At 51.1% G+C, this 17,579-nt stretch overlaps 1 protein-coding gene across 2 annotated transcripts in view; it reads right to left on the bottom strand.

The window, feature by feature from the left end:
* The window catches only part of ELP3 (elongator acetyltransferase complex subunit 3), a 94,132-nt gene continuing 76,553 nt past the window's right edge, over positions 1–17,579 (bottom strand). For both annotated transcript variants that reach the window (XM_086461702.1, XM_086461703.1), the window contains exon 15: positions 1–514. In XM_086461702.1, coding sequence (XP_086317828.1) covers positions 438–514 — 77 coding nt within the window. In that variant the 3' untranslated portion in view covers positions 1–437. The remainder of the gene's footprint in view (positions 515–17,579) is intronic.

Genomic DNA, 17,579 nt, shown 5'->3' with positions numbered 1-17,579 from the left:
TTAATTCATGTGGCAGAGCGACCCACACGATTTCAACGCTGAAACATTAAAAGCTCGCTGACGGCATCGTAGAAATAAGAGACTTTTTCCCACCGGGCTGTTCAATAGGGTCCCCAAATTCAGAGCCTTCGGTTCACCCACGCTTCAGTCCTCGCCTCGGGGCCCGTCCCGGAGACACGTCAGGCTTACGCAGGCAGCGAGCCACGTGAAACATCCCCAGCCTCCCCTGGGGCAACGGGCAGATCCCAGGAGAACTGCTCTCCCCAGAGGAGATGCCCGATTTGCTGATGTGGGCTCTGGCCTAAGCAAGTCCTTGGCAGGCGGCAGGCTTTGGGTTTTAGCTCGTGTCTGTCACCTTGAGCTTTCTTTCCAGGATGAGTCTTGTCTCCTCTCTTCTCCCCCGCAGCAGCTGGTCGGGGTGAGGACCCCCCGGGGCATCAGTCCAGCCTTTTCACCATGTAAGGCCCTTCCAGCTCGTAGCCGATCTTCCTGTAGTAGTTCCTTGTGCCAACACCTGTGAGAAGAACGACAAAAAGGTTTAATTTACGATTTTAATAACGACAAACGAGTTGGAGAAGCCAACGCTGGGCAGGAAAGTCACCCCTGGGGAGGGATGGGGCTGAAAGGAGCCCGGCCTCTCCAAACAGTCGGCGCTGGGCCTCCCTGGCTGCCGTGGGGGTGTTTACTCGTTAGCATCTGGCCTGATTACGTTTTTTTTTTAAGAGGGGAAATGCAGGAACACAAGCTGTTCTATCTGCCCTGAATCACGCACCCCATCCTTTGTCTTGAGAAAGGCCGTGAGCTGCGAGGGAACAACAGTGAAACGTGAGTCCAAGTACCCCAGGTCTAACAACACCCGAAGACGGGCTCTTGAGTAGGCGGCGGCCCAGCTGCAGGCATCATTACCGGGAACTGAAGGGCTCTAAAACCGGACAAACTCCGTCCAACCGCTCCTAGAAATGAGCTCAGCTCCACTTCAGAGAGACAAGTGGGCTCCGCCGCCACAATCCAATTTCCTCGTTGAAAAGGCCGGCTCCGACCGCCTCGGTTCTCCAACAGCCTCTTTCCCTCTCCTTCCTCTCCTAATGAGAGCCCGCGGGGTGAGCCCAGCCCCACGGAGCCAGGCTGCCTTTCCCGCAGCGTCCTGCGGCAGGACAGGTCCAGCGCAGCCGCCTTCCCCCTCACCTTATCTAATTACTCGCAGATGCAGCCATTAGTCATCGGGGGGGAGGGAGGGAGGGAGGGAGGTGGAATTCAGCATCGTGGCATCATTGTCAGCGCAGCTGGTGGGTAGGGACAGGAGGACAGCTAGGACACGGCTCTCCATCAAGAAAAGCAGCCCCTCTTTTCCTCTAATCTCATCCCTCCAGCCAGTTCCTGGAAACTGCGGGGCTTGCAAATGGCTCTCCAGGAATCGGGCTGCATCTCCTATGCAGGGAGTGACCCGGCGCAGCCGGTAACCCCTTCCTGCCCACACGTCGCTGCGGCGGTTTTACCCATCGCTGCTTTGACAGGTTTATCTAGAACAGGGGTGATTGATTTCCTGAACGCACGTTGCAACAGCCACCGGACGGCTCGAGCACCGCAGCTCCAATCAAACCCCCAGCCAACATCCTAGAGAAGCCTTGTATCCATTCAAGGTATGGGAAAGAGACCTGAAACCCCGACCTGAGATGTCCTCGTGCCCCTCATTCCAGCTGAAGCTGGGAAGAGCTTGAAAAACCACCAAGAACCCCACACTGGGGGACACCTGAGCAAGTTTACTTCTAGCGCAGCGGCAAAGCCCCCATGGCATCGCAGCAGAGCACCATCCTCACCTAAAAACATCCTGAAGGGACCTAAATTCACTCAGCTTCAGCACCAACCTGAAGCCAAGGAAAAACCCAAGTGCGCCGCGGCAACACATCCGCTCCCCTCTTCCTGATCTCTGCTCGGGAGGGTTGGGATCTCTGACATGGAGTAAACTATCAGCTTTATCAGTATCTTGCCTAAAAAACGTCCCCTGGGTTCATTAGGAGAGATGCTGGGGTATGACACGCAGATTGGGGCAGTAAACCAGCAGAGCCACCCCACCCGTGGCCCAGAACAACTTGGTGGAAAGGATTAGTGAAATCTAAAGCTGAAGAACCCTCTCGGAGGCAAAGGACAACACAGTAATTCAGCTGATGGTTTTAAAACCACCTTGATCCGAGTTATTTAACGCTCCCCCTCCCTCCCCTCTTCTTTTTTCTAAAGCCCTTGGGAAACGTGTGGACTTTAATGGCGGCAGTTCAGGTTGCATCAGAGCATCGCGTGCAGCCTCCATCCATCTCAGAGCTATTAAGAGGCCCGAGCCGAGCGCCAGCTCCTCCTCGTTTGAGGGCAATGGGTTCAGGCCATTAACAAGAATGATGATGCAGCTGGCTGGCCCCGCGCCCCGGGGCTCCCACGCCGTGAAGATTCGCGAAGCCCTCTCGGTCGTCATCTCAGCCGCGCTCGCGGCAGTTAACTTCTTGCCCAAAATGAGTGTCCTTCAACGGCAAAGTCTGCGGCGAAGAGGGGGCAGGAGATGCCTCCAGCCAAGGGCTGCACGCGAAGAGGCGGTGCCGTTTCCCTGCTGCCCAGCTCTCCCTTGGGATGTCACAGAACGACAGAACGGCAGGAGCTGGAAGGGACCTCTGGAGATCATCTGATCCAACTCCCCCGCCAAGGCAGGGTCACCCAGAGCAGGTCGCCCAGGAACACGTCCAGGCGGGTTTTGAGTATCTCCAGGGAAGGAGACTCCACAGCCTCCCTGGGCAGCCTGTTCCAGGGCTCTGCCACCCTCAGGGTAAAGAAGTTCCTCCCCAAAAGAAGTTCCTCCCCAAAAGAAGTTCCTCCTCAAAAGAAGTTCCTCCTCAAAAGAAGTTCCTCCCCAAAAGAAGTTCCTCCCCAAAAGAAGTTCCTCCCCAAAAGAAGTTCCTCCTCAAAAGAAGTTCCTCCTCAAAAGAAGTTCCTCCCCAAAAGAAGTTCCTCCCCAAAAGAAGTTCCTCCTCAAAAGAAGTTCCTCCTCAAAAGAAGTTCCTCCTCAAAAGAAGTTCCTCCTCAAATGTCTCGCTAGCTCCAGCGCTGCAGGAATGTTTTCAAGGCAAGAGGCTTTTGAGGGGAAAACCTCTCGCCAAGACGCCCCAAGGAGCAGCCGTTGGGTTTGAAACGGAACCACGGAAGCCAAGCGTCCAGGATTATGTCACAGGGGCAATATCTCCATTTGGAAGCCGGGAGAAGCAGGCAGGTGCGGAGGCACAAGCCATCAGGACGAGGACTTCTTGCAGTCTCACCTGGCGTGACAGGAGTGGGTCAGCAGATGGAAGCGCTCGGTGCTCAAGCCCATGTCTCTGCACTACATGTGACTGGGGGCACGACTCCAGACCGGATTTTTGGTACCCTGGGCTGCACGTGCCCACCCCACGTTTGAAGTTGGCCAAAGAGCCCTTCGTTCAGACCCCTCTGCCGCCTTCCGAGGGCGGACTGCGTTTGATCTGCAGCTGGAGCGAAGCTTGCGGTTTCGGTTCCTCCGAAACCCAACTGTGCCGAAACGCACGGAAATCTCCCCCTGGGCCAAACTGCTGCACAGCAAGAGAGGATGAGGATGGGATTCACTTCAGCTGCTCTGCACCCGAAGGCTAACAAACCCAGCCTACAACATTCGCTGCCATGAACACCAAGTTATCTCCTCGTAGTCAAAGTACATCAGGGCAATCACGACGCGCCCGGAGGACGGGCGTTTTGAGACCAGCGTGGCACAACTGGAAGAGAAAGGGGGTGTTGAAGCACGGAACTGAAAGCAGGCTGACAGCCAGAAACCATCCGCAGCCTTGCTCATCCGTGAGAGGAGCGCCACCCAGTAGGCGCTGCGAAATGGAGTAAGAGATCTGTGGGACACTAATAACTGCCCCTGAGTAACCCAGAAGGAATCCGTCTTCACAGACCTCTCCGTTGTGAAACGATCACAACTTTGGAGGAATGCAAAGTCCCCAAAACCCGAAGCTGCAGGATTATGCTGCTGGCTTCTCGTCACAACACGCAGCCTTAAGAAAACCAGAGCTCCAGCTATGAAAGCAACGCGCCGTTTTGTCTGCTCACGAGTCTTGCTAGGGGTAAGCGCTGGAGAAGCAACTCGTAACGCCCAGCACGCACTGAATACTTGTCCCTCAAGCACACCTGAAAGGAAGGTCTCGATGGCCCGAGTTCTCTTCCCAAAGCTTTTCTGCTCTCCTTTACAGCAAACATACCAGGGAGCTGGCGGGACCTGTTCAGCCAGCACTCTTCCCACTGCTCCAAGTCGCACCCAAGCTTTCCAGCGAAAAGAAACATCATCCGAGCAATATCACAAAAGAAATAATATCACAAAAGAAATAATATCACAAAAGAAATACCACGCGGGAGCGGAAGAGCAAGGCCACAAGCTGACCCAAGAAGCTTTTTGACTTTCCAAGTCAGAATTAGCTGCGTTTCTCCTTCTGGGTCTTTAAACCGGGGGTTTAAGTTTTAAACATTCCGTATCAAACTGTGCAGGAGAACTTGGTTTGAACTCAGCAGAACAGATATTTCAACCAACCACTTCGGGATTCACCGCCAGTGATGTGGTTGAAGGGCAGGGGCTGCGATCACGCTTCGCCTGGACGGGAACCCGTGGCCAGGGGCCAGCTGAGGCTTTTTGGAAGCGTCCCTCGCCGCAATCTTCAAATGACACATCCTCTGGCAACGGCTGCTGGTTAATTTAATCGCCTTTTGTTCTCTTCTTTTGGAAGTATCTGAATAATGGTGAAGCCTGCTGCTCAAACCCCAAACCTGGCTCCTCACCATAACATTTACACCTCAAAATTAATTGAATAAATTTTTAAGCCTGTAACAGGGGACAGAGAAAAGCCACCACAGCGTCGGGGTCGAACACTTCTGGCCCAGCACTGCCTCGGGACTGCTCCCCAGCGGCCAGCAGACCTCGGATTTCACTGCCCACGTGCAGCCACCCCTGGCCATGACCTTTTCTGTGCGGAGCCCATAAATACACCCTTCTGAGTCAGCCCTGCCACACAGAAATATTGCAGCGCAACCTCCGAGGCTGAGAATCCTCTAAGATTCCTTCACCGCGGCTCGCTAGTCACAGAACTAAGTGAAAATGAGATTGTTTTCAGGATCATTAAAGAGCTACTAATAGTTCATAAAATTTCCATAGCAGAGATTTACTGAGGCTCACGAGAGACTTATCTCCTCAGAGGCCTCCGCATCCTTTGGCAACACCTAAAATCATTTCTGAAGATGTATCGTGTCCCGCAGCTTCCCCCCCCCCCCCCCCCAAATATTTCTCAGAAGCAGGTGGGGGGGGGGGTCCTGTGTGCGAGGCAGCGAACCGCTGAACTTTCCGCGTTGCCTCCACCCTGCTGCAATTCTGGTGAGAGCGAAGCCTCTTCCAGGGTTTTTTTTGGGGAGTAACTCCCTGGCTCGGCGCTTTGCCTGAGGAAGGGAGAGCCTCGGGCTCGCTGCACGGACACCCAGATTGTCCGTAGGGTCTCTGGCAAGTCGGATTGTCCTTCAAGGGTGCTGAGAGAAGGATGGGTGGTTAGTGTAGGCCACAGGCTGGGAAAGGGCGATGCTACGTTCACCAAAGCGCTATGGATTTCACCCAGAACGAGCAGCGAGTCTCAAGGCAGCCGTGGCGATGTGGGATGGCTCCAGCTGCGTGTCAGAAAGGACGTTCCCCCCCCCCGCCCAGTGGCTGCCAGTGCTGCTGGAATAGGGGAAAGTTCTGCCACAGCTGGAACAGAGGTTTTGTGGTTTTGGAAAGGCACAGAGGAGGGAGCTACAAGCACTCCTGCAGTCACCTACGGTACTTCCACGGAGGTGGGTAAACCACAGCGATGGCACAGAGCCGGGTGGGAGGCTCGGAAGCCGCTGCTGCCACGGGCCAGACCGTAAACATCTGCCTTTTCAACCCAGCTAGGAAAGCGAAGAAAACAAGAGCTCTGAGAGAATCTCCTTGGCCTCCAAGCGTGTCTCCCATGACCAGGCCAAGGCTGCCAAAGCACGAGGAGGATTCAAAGGCCGTCATTCAGAGATCACAACGCTCACATTTTCGAGCCTCTCAAGACCTGGGGTCGGGTGAGTTGGAGCCTGACGTCAGTGGTGAGCGAGCAAACACAACCCTCTTTTTTACCATGGCTGTTGGTGAAGACTCAGGCTACTACGAGAGAAGTTTTAGGTTTTTCCTCCTGCTCCTTGCTTTGACCTCCCCTGAGTCCAAGAAAACACCCTGCTAGCTGTCAAACAAACGCCTTGTTGTGAAATCCGCTGCTACCCAAACTCCGTGCAGGATCCCAAGGCAAAGCCGACGCTTACTGGCGCTTGGCAGCCACGCCGGCATGTGTCCAGCGCTTGCTTCGGAGCGAGCCCTTGCTCTTCAGGTTATACAGGACCTGTTCACACAAGGAAGGGTCAAAACCAGGGTTTCAAATCCCTAAGGGCGGTAGGAAAATAAGACGAGAGAACGTTTTCTTGCCTATTGTGCCCCGGACGCTGACTGAGAAACCACACACCACATTTCCAAACTGATGCACGAGTTAAGAATGCGCAGCAGATCCATCCACGACCTTGGATGAGTTTGCTTTGGCACTGACACTTTTCACCACGCTGGATTTTATCTTCAGGAAAAACATGAAGCTGTTTCACGTGAGCCTCTACCAACCAGCCGCAGAGAACGGTAACAATGGGGAAAAGGCAAAGGATTTGAGATAACCAAAACGCCTTATCAGCACTGAGGAAACAGGAAAAAATCCCCAGCATTCTTAACACCGCTGAGAAAACCTGGGCACGTCAGTGCAATCAGAGAGCAGTTATTAATTTAAGAACCCAAGGAACAAACCCCTACACGTATCCCCGCAGCGAAGACTTTTATTTCTCTTTAAAGATTAGATAATTGGCAGCTCATTTCCTGAAAGTTCCTAAAGAAACCAGGAGATAAAAAACCTCTGAAAATTACAAGTAGGGGCTTTTGGAAACATTACCCAATATCTTACAAATATGATGCTCTCAATTTTCAAATTCACATGGAGAGAAAACACAGAGTCGGTCAATTTTCTTTTAAAACAACAGGCTCTGTTGGGAATTGCTGAGAACTACTAAAACTCTGGCAGCCATCAGAAAACATGATCCAGGCACTTCAAATGGAAAAACAGGAATATGATATTTTTTTTTTTAAAGCTAATTGATGATCTTATTTCAATAAATCTGCTTTAAAAACAAGAGCATTGGAAACTCCTTTTGATTTCGTTTTTTTGCACCCATAAGCACACCGCGGCGCTGGGGTCCGAAGCATTCTCCCCACGGAGCGACTTTCCCCCGTGTTTCAACAGCCTCTGGAGGGACTAAACCCGAGGATGGGAGAGTTCAGTATTCCCTGACTTCCTCCTGCTGCAGCAACCACAAAGAGCCAACTGGTGTTGCAGTCAGAGTCGCGATTTAGACGTATCTTCACACGCTTCCACGACTGTTAACATCACTGTGCGTGAAGCCTTCCGTAACCCTTTCTCTAGCCAGGGCTACATGATCAGCAGAATCAAAGCCACTGAGCCCAACCTGTGTTTAGGCTGCATGGGGCTGTTTGTTGGACCTGGAAGAGAAATCTGCACCTGAAAGCCTCCGTTTGGGGTTGTTTTTTGTGTGTCTGTCAAACGCAGTTTGTGCTCTCTCCCCGCCCAGATTGCCTCCCAGAGATTTTAAATTACTATTGTCACAACACCTCTGTCTAGCGGGGAGGTACTGTCCTCACCACGTCCCAGAAGAAGGGCCAAGAGCCCAGGGAGCTGGGTAATTTGTCTGCAATTGCAAAGCAAGCCTGCGATAAAAAAAAAAAGAAAGAGTTTTGAAGCCCGGGTCTCCCTTTGTCAGCTCGACAACCCCCTTCGTTCCTGCAGAACACTGACAGCCTTTCAGGTTCAAGACTGGATTCTTTTTTGAAGCCCGTGACCCACAAGCAGAAAGCCCTGAATATCCCCAGCATCGCCCCCCCAGCAGCTCCAACCCCTGCTCCATCTAAACCCACTCTGGGTTTGACGCAAACGCAGAGGTCAGGCCCTTTCTGACAGAGCTGAGCCTTCCTCCAACTCACGGTGTCCTGGGTTACAGTGTAAAATGTGCCAAAAGGAAAAAAAAGTATTCCATTACCATCTTCAGGAGCTGTTGAGACCAGGTGGGGCGGCGCTCCCTGCCTCCCCCCTCTGGACTATCTCCTGTTACTGGGCACAACAATGCCTCATCGCCTGACCCATCGATCACTCGCTCCTGGACTATCTCCTGTTCATGGCCCATCAAGGAACTGCCTCACGACTCCCCATCCCACGGTGAGATGCTCCGCCCGGGGAGGGGGGGGAAGGAGCCAAGCAGTCCATGCCAAATAAAAACTGAGATCTCCAACACCCTAGCAGCCTTCTTCCACTGGATTCCCAGAGGAGTTTTTCCCCCCACTGGAGTTCCAGAGGACAAGAGCTACCTGCCGACCACTGGACCTTCGGAGGAAGACCAGACCCTTTTACCTGATCGCTGCTTCCACAGAACTACATCCATCACTTCAGGAGGACTGCAGCCAGCATCTTATCGGACTGCTACTGCCACCCTAACAGGGTGTCAGGTTGTATTTCTGACTCGGTCAGTGTAAACCAGGGGGTTGTTTGTTTTTCCCTGCCTTGTGTTATATATATATATATATATATATATTAGTAAAGAACTGTTATTCCTATTCCCCATATCTTTGCCTGAAGGCCCGTTAATTTCAAAATCATAATAATTTGGAGGGAAGGGGGTTGCACTTTCCATTTCAAGGGAGGCTCCTGCCTTCCTCCACAGACACCTGTCTTTCAAACCAAGACACACGGTCAGCTCTGGGGCTGGATAAATAAAAATGAAGGAAGAAACCACGCTCCACGGACAGCACCGGAGAACTTTACTCTCCCGTTCGCAACTTACTCTTTATACGCCACAGATTTGATTTGGTTTAACTCAAATCTAGAATGGCTCGGCATGGTCTAGGACCTGGCTCATTTGAAAAAACTCCTTTTCTTCCTCTTCCCACAGGAAAGGCAGCATCCCCTCATTCACCTGCAGTCCCTTCAAACGGAGATCTCTCATCTAGCAAACGAGGTCGCCATACACCCTCCCGGTTCAGCCCGTCCCAGGAGGGAGCCTCAGCAACCCCTTTAGAGGAACCACCTCAGCTTTAAAGGTTAACACGAGCTGCGATGAATCCTCCTGTAGCAGAGCAGCGACACTGACTCACCGGCAATTTCAAGGTGAAAAAGGGACGTTTGGGGCCAGCAGCATCACAGGTCAGTTTTCCTAGCGCGGCGGGGCAGGTTTGCCAAACACCAAAAGCGCCAAATACAGTTTAACGGGGTGAGTTTTGGGTGTGACACTACAGGGTGGGAGCCTGGGGTGCCCGAGTGCTTTACAGGGTACAGACACACCAGCCCCACTCCGGAAAGGTATGTGGGTTGTTAAGGATTATAGTACCTTGACAGAGTAATTTAGTGAACTCATTTACGTACTGAGTTTTATTGAAACAAAGCAGATACACCAGGTTTCCTCCCACCCTGTCACACTGCAGGATTCGTGTGTTGGTGAAGGTGCAGAGCTAACAAGGAAACCACAGCAAAAGCTTGATCATATTAACAAACGGATCGCTCGGGGATTTTCTGATTTGTTCTTAAGGCCAAATCTCAAAACCAAGACTTTTTTTTTTAAAAAAAAAAAACAAAACAATTAAATGAATGGTAGAATTAACGAGCTGATTTTTACAGCATTCAACTTTCGGGGTTGCCTCTTAGCACAGAGGAGATGCTCGGGCTAGAACTGATGTTTAAATGGCAAGTCTGCAGGTAAGACCCATCCTAGAGCTTCCAGATGGTGAGATTACATCTCACTGATCTCTTTATTACAGAAGCAATATTTCATTAATGACTAGACAGGCCTGCCCAAACCCAGCTGCATCCACTGTCAGGAGAGAGAAAGCCACCAAGCCAGCGCCGCCTTTAACTGCAACAGATGAAGCCAGAGCTGACAGATCTTCTGACTCTAAACCAAGCAAAATCAAGTATTTAAGAGCTAATACCATAACTTCTCTTACTCTTTAACCAAGTGCTGCCACCGGGCATTGAGAGAGACAGGGACAGTGAAATGCATCTGGTACTCGACCCCAGATTTGTCACGTTAAAGATTTGTGAGATTTTAGATCTACAGGGTACGCGACGTCCTGAGACTTCTCCCAGCGATCAGCGCTGAAATATCCAACCCAGCTGGTAAGGTATTACCGAGCGACTGGGGATTTAGGATGACTCACCGAGCATGTGAGGCATTCACGATCGATTTTCTTTCCTATGGGCTATGAGATTTTAAATGCCAATGAAGAAACACTCAGCAAGCTTGAGAGTGAGCCTACGAGTCATTAAATCAGCAGCATCCCCATGCAGCTACTTCATCAGAGAATCACAGAATGGGCTGGGTGGGAAGAGATCTTCAAAGGTCACCTAGTCCAAACCCCCTCCAAGTGAGACCTTCAGCTGGATCAGGTTGCTCAGAGCCCCATCCAACTTGACCTGGAATGTTTCCAGGGATGGAGCATCTACCACCTCTCTGGGCAGCCTGTGCCAGCGTTTCACCACCCTCAGCATAAAAACGTAGCACATGGCTTCAGGAATTTGTTTCAGCACCCGTCCAGTGCAGCAAGGCAGGGGTCAGAAACCAGCCTTTTCTTCTGAACGTCCCCTCTTACCCATCAGAAGAAGAAAGAGATCATTGGTGTCATAAATACGACGTCCCTGTACCTGAAGAACAACTTAAAAGGCTCCTGTAGATCTACAGGGTACTAGTGCAGATTGTTACATCAGATGTTACTGGCTTCTGGTGAGTAAAAGTAGTGTGAGAAAAGAGCAGAAAGACCCCAAATGCCTAGCAGGGATTCCTGCGACGTGTTCCTGGGAGCAACAGGCACAGTCAGCAGCTTAGGTGGCTCCACCTGAAGGTTATTACTGCACGTATTCTTAATAAAAAGCACCAAAATATTGAAAAATAACAATGCTACTGGTTAAAAAGAAGTGAGAACGATTAGGCAGGGAAAAATCCTTCAAGATCTCTTCTTGGTTTTGCATGTTCTTGCTTTATCGTCCTTCTTGCAAGCTGCTGACAGGGCTCCTGCGAGTTCTCGTGTTCGTCTGGACCCAGCAGCGACGCCAGTGGAGAGGGTCACTAGAACATCAATTACGTTTGCACCTCTGCAGCGCAAGGAGGCCCTGAAAAGGCTCTGGTGTAGCAAATAAGGAATTAATATGCTTAATGTAAGATTAGCTAGCCTCTCGCTTCCAAATTTTGCAGACAACGCCCCTTTACCTGCTCTGCAGAAACCCTGTTCGGCTCAGTTCTGAACAAAGCGCACCGAGACGGGCGGTTAATGAGGACTGTGCCCGCTACGGGCGATTCTTCTCCAGCTCTTCCCCAGCTACTCGACTTTTCTGATGATCTGGCTAATGAAGCGGGCCGGCGACGCTTGACATCACCTGATCCCTCCACGCCTACCATTCAGAAATCCCATCCTGCCTTCCCAGCGCCACCTTCAGCCTCCGCGCACTCAGGCGTGAAACATCCCTGGCCTGTGTCCATGTTAATTTTCTACTTGACAGAACACAAATAGAAACCTGGTCCGGGGGAAAAGTGATCATCTTGCCGCATAGTAATTAGCTTATAGCAGGGAACGGCGGCGGAGCCAGACCTCCACGCCGCCCTGATAAGGTTGCTACGTCACCGGGATGGAGCGAAGTGAAGCCTCGCTGCAGGGAGGCATTAAACCACGGCTTCAGAAGACGAGGCGTGCCGGTGCAGATTTGGCCGCCGTTCCAGACACCTCTCCAGTCGCAGGAGTAAATTACCAGCGAGGCTCGTTTAAAGGCTACTGGTGACAAAACGCCTGCGCTTTAAACGGGAAAGGCAAGGGTGCTTAGTGACGGACCCCGGTGCATTCGGGTTGAACAGGGCAGGCACCCGCGACAGAGGAATTCAATCTCATCCCCCACCTCCCCGAATAAGCATCTTCTGCACAGAGATAAGGAGACAATCCTGTTGGTACAAGCCAAGCCAGCCTGCTTTTCTGATGCCAGCGTGAACAGATAACGCTGACAGACGTCACAGCAGATACTGCAGCCGAAAAAAGCTCTTCCGTGCGAGAGCGAGCTTTTAGGGGTTTGAAAAGTAATTTGCAGTCTTACAGCGCGTAAATATTTGGGCTGTGCGTTCCTGGTCCTTGCCCTTGGAGTAGCCAGCAGGCTCCCTCACGGCGTCGCAGCTTTCAGATTCACTAAACCAAGGAGGCAGCTCACCTGCTGCAAGCACGCTCACCAAGGACAACCAGTAAGACACCAACCCTTCACGGACCCGGCGGTGTAACGGGGCTGTCCCTCGCCTTTTGGTAGCCGAGTTAGGCTAGGCAGACAAAAACAGAGAGAGCTGCTCAACAGCTGGATACCTTCAGCTCCTCTGCTGTGAATAAAGGGAATAGTCAGTGGTAGCCCCACTTTAACTTCATTCAAGGAACTCGGGTTAGGGAGGTAAAATACATAAGCCTTGTACTGTCACTGTTAAACATCACCGGTACCGAAACCACCAACCTCCCCTGCGTCCACAGAAAGTGAAGCTGGAGGCAGCTACCTGTGCTCTGCACGTGGCAGCGGTGTGAGGCAAGCGGCTTTCATGCACTGAAGACGTGTGAAGGGCACACAGAGGCAGGGCTGGACAGTACGATGGGGGTTTGGAGGTGGTAGTAACATTGAAAATCCACACGTAAAGCCAGTGGCTACCCCTGAGACAGGAGGAGACTTATCATTTAAAAAACCCAAACCAACAAGGGCAGTAGTGTTACACAGGGAGTGAAAGCCAGGTGTTTCGGTGTCCGTTGGGCACAAGCCCAACGCTCCTCACAAAGAGGAGCGGGAGATGAAGGACTCGGCGAGGAGGTAGCGAAGCACAACGGCCCAGAGCATCGTCGGAGCCAGGAGGAGCGCGGCATCAAGCCCGGCATCAAGCCCGGCTGCCCGGGCACAGGCAAGCTCTGACGCACGGACGTCTTGCGCTCGGTGATCGCTAAGCCCTGTGCTGGCACGGGCTGGTCGGGAGCCGCTCAGGAACCGGCCAGTTGTGCTCCAAGACTTCAAGGTAGAGGCACAAAGGCCATGAAGGCCAGCCAGGAGCGACAGCAGCGCTGAGCAGGTCCCTTCGCTGGCGCAGCTCTGGGTTGTGTTGCTTTATCCCTCCTCGGATGAGCACCGGGGCTTTGGGCGGCGGTGCTGGGCACTGCCAGGGGCACTAAGGCCTCATGAGCGACCTTGAAGGGGTGTGTGGTGCCACCTTCACTCACTTGCACCCCTCTGTCTCTGTGGGCCTGCCAATGACAGCCTCTCTCCAGGTTTCCTAGACGGTTATAACGGACAACGCGCGCATTAAAAGAACAGAAACATTTGGGACGTGAACCTTCCCAAAACCACAACTGCACAAACATTACTTAAGCACACAAAGATTATTTTAAAGGCAGGTAGGGAAGCCTTTCTGCTACGTGTTTTTCAGTATCATGTGTAACTACAGCACTTCAAAAGAGAAAGGTTACCAGTCTTGTCATTTTATTGCGCGGGTGCTTCAAGCAGTTGTAAAGCCCCGACTCGAATCTCTCCGGTCATCATCTCCTTGCCAGAGGTAACCACCAAAATCAGAGGATGGCGTCAGAACAACCAAGTTGCTGCTTAGAGGAAGCACAAAGGACCCGCAGTGTTTGAATTTGTTTAAGCACATCCAGTCAGGAGCTTTACGCTTCTGTCATTTAGGAGGGGGGGGGGACCCAGGACTTCTAATATTTCAGAGTTTGTTGTGAGTTTACATTTCACATACCCATCACTGCTGCTGTTTTAAAGAACGAGATTAGGGTCAGAAGGGGCTAATTATGGGATGTCAAGCAGCAAAGTGTCAAAACAACGGCAATAGGAACCCTCAAGAGACAACAGGAAAGGTCTTAACAGAGGACTGTCCTTTATCCACCTTCACCCAGACCGAACCGATTACTCCTCCCAGGCTCAAGGTACAAGGGGAGGCAGTGCCACCGACCCTAAAAAGCTCATGGCAAGGCATGGGGGGAGAAGTTTATCAGTTGTGTCAGTCAGGCAGTCTGGCAAGGCAGAAAAACCTCTCGAGGGCTATCAGGTACAAAGACACCCTCTCTGACTCCCGAAGTCCTTGAGCAACAAATGACCGAGAAGACGTTCGCACGCTCACTCGATGGTTACTCCCTTCCCCAGACACCCAGCACCGGCAGCGTCAGAAAGGACATATTGATCCGACCCGCTGCAGCCTGCTCGTGCTCTGCGGGCAGAGGCAGAGTCGGAAGCAGATATGCTGCAAGTTGGACCGAGAGGCAACAGGCACGAGGGGAACAAGCATGTGTTCGTCCTAAATCATCCCCTGGACGCTGTGCAGCTTCTGATCAAAAAAAAAAAAAAAAAAGAAGCCCTGTACTGCTTGAGTCACTGTGTGCGACTGCTCGCCACTGACTCCCCAAGGGGACCCTGGTGAGGGCCGACACCTACAGACGGCAAAACGGGAGATACAGCCTCAAAACAGAGCTAAGAAAAATCCCACCCCAAACAGAGACAGTCTGTAGACCGAATAGTAAAAGAGGAGTGGAAGGGAAAGCTTTGTTAGGGATTGGAGTAGCATCATCCTACCAAAAGGAGAGAAAACCCTGAATGTAAATTCAAGCCTCAGCTATTGCCAAAGAGGAGGAAGCGATTATAAATTCAGCAAGCTCACGAGCCCATCCACTAGCCTCAAACACAGAGGTTTCTTACATTTTCAGTGCCTAAGGATTTAGGGACATCAAAGGAGCAGCATGTTTAAAAATGTTTTAGTGTATTTTAGGGGGGGGGGGGCTTTTTTTAAAAGGAAAAAAAAAAAAAAAAGACGCAAATTCAAAGCAGGTCTAACTAAAAGCAGAAAAAACCCCCAGAAAACCAAACCCACCACAAAACCAACAAAAGGCAAAGAAAACACACATGCAATTACAAATGCTGGAAAATGGAAAAACAGACATTTCAGATCAGACCTCCCCAGAGCTCTGAATAATGGAGTGATGCCTCCAGGGTCTACCATTCAGCTACCCAAGCCTGCATACTAATATACTACTCACATCAGAAGAGTAGAAAGGCACCACTCATGCAGAAAATTACCTTAAATGAGCAATGACTTCATGATAAACAAGCCACTCGCTTTTTTACTTTGCTCTTTGATTTAGGTGGTGGGGGGCACCTCCTCCCTCCCACTGAGGAGCAGACAGCACACTTCTGGCTCCGCACAGAAACCTTGCAAGCAGGCCACAAAACCACCCCGTTATTGCGAATGTTGAATTCAGGTGGGTTGAGTCAAAGGCCCAGACGTGAGCCTGCGCCTCTGCGGGGAAGGATGTACCTTGCACTCTCAGCATCCAGAGTCCAAAGCACTCAGGATCTCCAGCATCCCAGCTTTAAACCGGAGCAGAGTATCCGCACAGCGGCAGTACCTGAGGTGTAACTACAGCGTCACGCACAATGTGAAACCAGAGCAGCTACGGCTCCTGCCGTTTCCCATCCCGCCGGTACCCCAATTTCCCCACATGCTGCCAGAATCCAAAGTGCCCTTCCTAACCTGGCTTGCAAATGCTCATCTTCCCTCACAAATTGCACCCCTAGTGCGTTTGTCATTGACTCCAGAGTCGATGAAATGCAGTTCTCCCACTGGTCCTCTTGAAATGAAGTGATATTTAACTAGACACACCACGAGGCAGCTGCTCTACAGCCGAGCTCGCTCGGTGCATCATTCCCCGCTTCATTGCCCGTGATGACTCCTGGGTGCCTGATGCAGGGGTCCTCAGATGTTCCTTTGTTTGAAAGTAACCTACCAGGCTTTTAGGTACGGTCACTGTAAGCAACGGCAATCCCGTTAAGTCCTGCCACATCTTCTTCCTCTTCTGTCTGCAAACTGAACGTCCCTAAATGAGTTAAGACGAGAAGACAGGTTCAGCTGAACCCGTTTACTCCAAGAACAGCAGGGAGAACAAAATGCTTTGGAAAGAGTCTGCTGGGAAACTCTTACTTTTTTAGTTTTTTTTTTTTTTTTTCCCTAGGAGTGCAAACTAACGTGGCTCTGAAGAAGAGCAGCAACTGACGGCATTCGTTCGTGCAGCCCCGGTTTGAAGATGCTTTTAAAGGGAAATCTGCTCGCTGTCTCACGAATACCTCCCCTCGTGACGTCGGGAGAGGTCCTCAGCCTGCTCTGGGTAGGGCCACGGCAGCTGATGAGGTGCAGAATGCTACCCCCATCGCAGGGTGAGACTGGTAAACCAGGGAGGAGCGTTAAGTCTTTCTCTAACAGCCTTTGGAGATGAACAAAGCACACGGGAGATAAGCCTGCCTTAAGCCAGAAGTAATTCTTGGCTGCAGCAGCAGTTGAAAAGCTGGACTGCAAGTGGGCGTCAAATTCGGGTTATAAACACGACAAAGATGAAACCCACAACTCAATGAACTCTACTCTCGAAGCTTTGACTAAGAACAAGCTTTAAGCCCTTAACCCCTGGTGCAGCCTTGAAAAGGAGGATTACCACTTGCAGGCAGTGTAAGAACAGCGCTGGTCAGAGAGAAAGATTCCCATGAAAAAGAGTATTTATTTTTAAATCCCTGAAAACTGCTATTGCTCACAGTTCGGATTCAATGCTATTTATACTGCTGCGTATTACAAGCCACGAGGATGGAAATCACCTTCATTTTGTCATTAATCTGATTTCCAAACGCTTCCTACCCAATCTAATTTCAGAACTTGCGGGTTTATGAGTTGTTTGGGTTTTCTAAACTTGGGGACAGTTTGGGTTGAGATTGGGGAAAGGGCTGTTGAGGAAGGGTGAAGCACAGAGGTCTCCCCACACATTCAGCTCCCGCTCACTAGATTTTGTGTAGGGTTTGTCTTACCGGTTCTTCCTCTGCCCACTCTAAGCCAAGCTCCTGCAGCTGGAGATCACACAAAAGCCTTAACCGACCAAGACAGGTTCCCACTTTTCAAAACATAGCCCGGCTGGGACAGATGCAAGACAGGTCGAAGTCTCTGGTTTGTACTGGTCTGTACTGTGCAGAAGTCAGGCCGCATTAAAAATCTTTGGTTTAAGATATCTTATGGCATCTGCGTGTGTACACATGCACCTATAATCCTCCTACCAGAACACCCTTGCAGATTGCTGGCTTTTGCAGAAGTGTCCTTGCTTAAGGACAGCAATATTCCTGTTCACGCCTGCACCGAAATCCCAGTTAATACAGTACCAAGCCTGTTTTCAAAGCTGTTACATTATTAAACCTTCAAAATGGAAGTTCATTAAGAACTAGAGGATTGTACGCAGCAGCTATTCCACAGCACCAATCCCCTAGTACAGGTTTATCCTTGGCTTCTTCTAAATCCCCCTAATTAATTTTTTTTTTTTCAAAAGGCCATCAATCTGAAGCGGACAAACATCAGAGAGTCAA

This window comes from Leptosomus discolor, chromosome 2, assembly GCF_034619465.1.
Source record: "Leptosomus discolor isolate bLepDis1 chromosome 2, bLepDis1.hap2, whole genome shotgun sequence".
In the NCBI taxonomy this organism is placed as follows: domain Eukaryota; kingdom Metazoa; phylum Chordata; class Aves; order Leptosomiformes; family Leptosomidae; genus Leptosomus; species Leptosomus discolor.
This window is presented reverse-complemented; position numbering and strand designations above follow the sequence as displayed.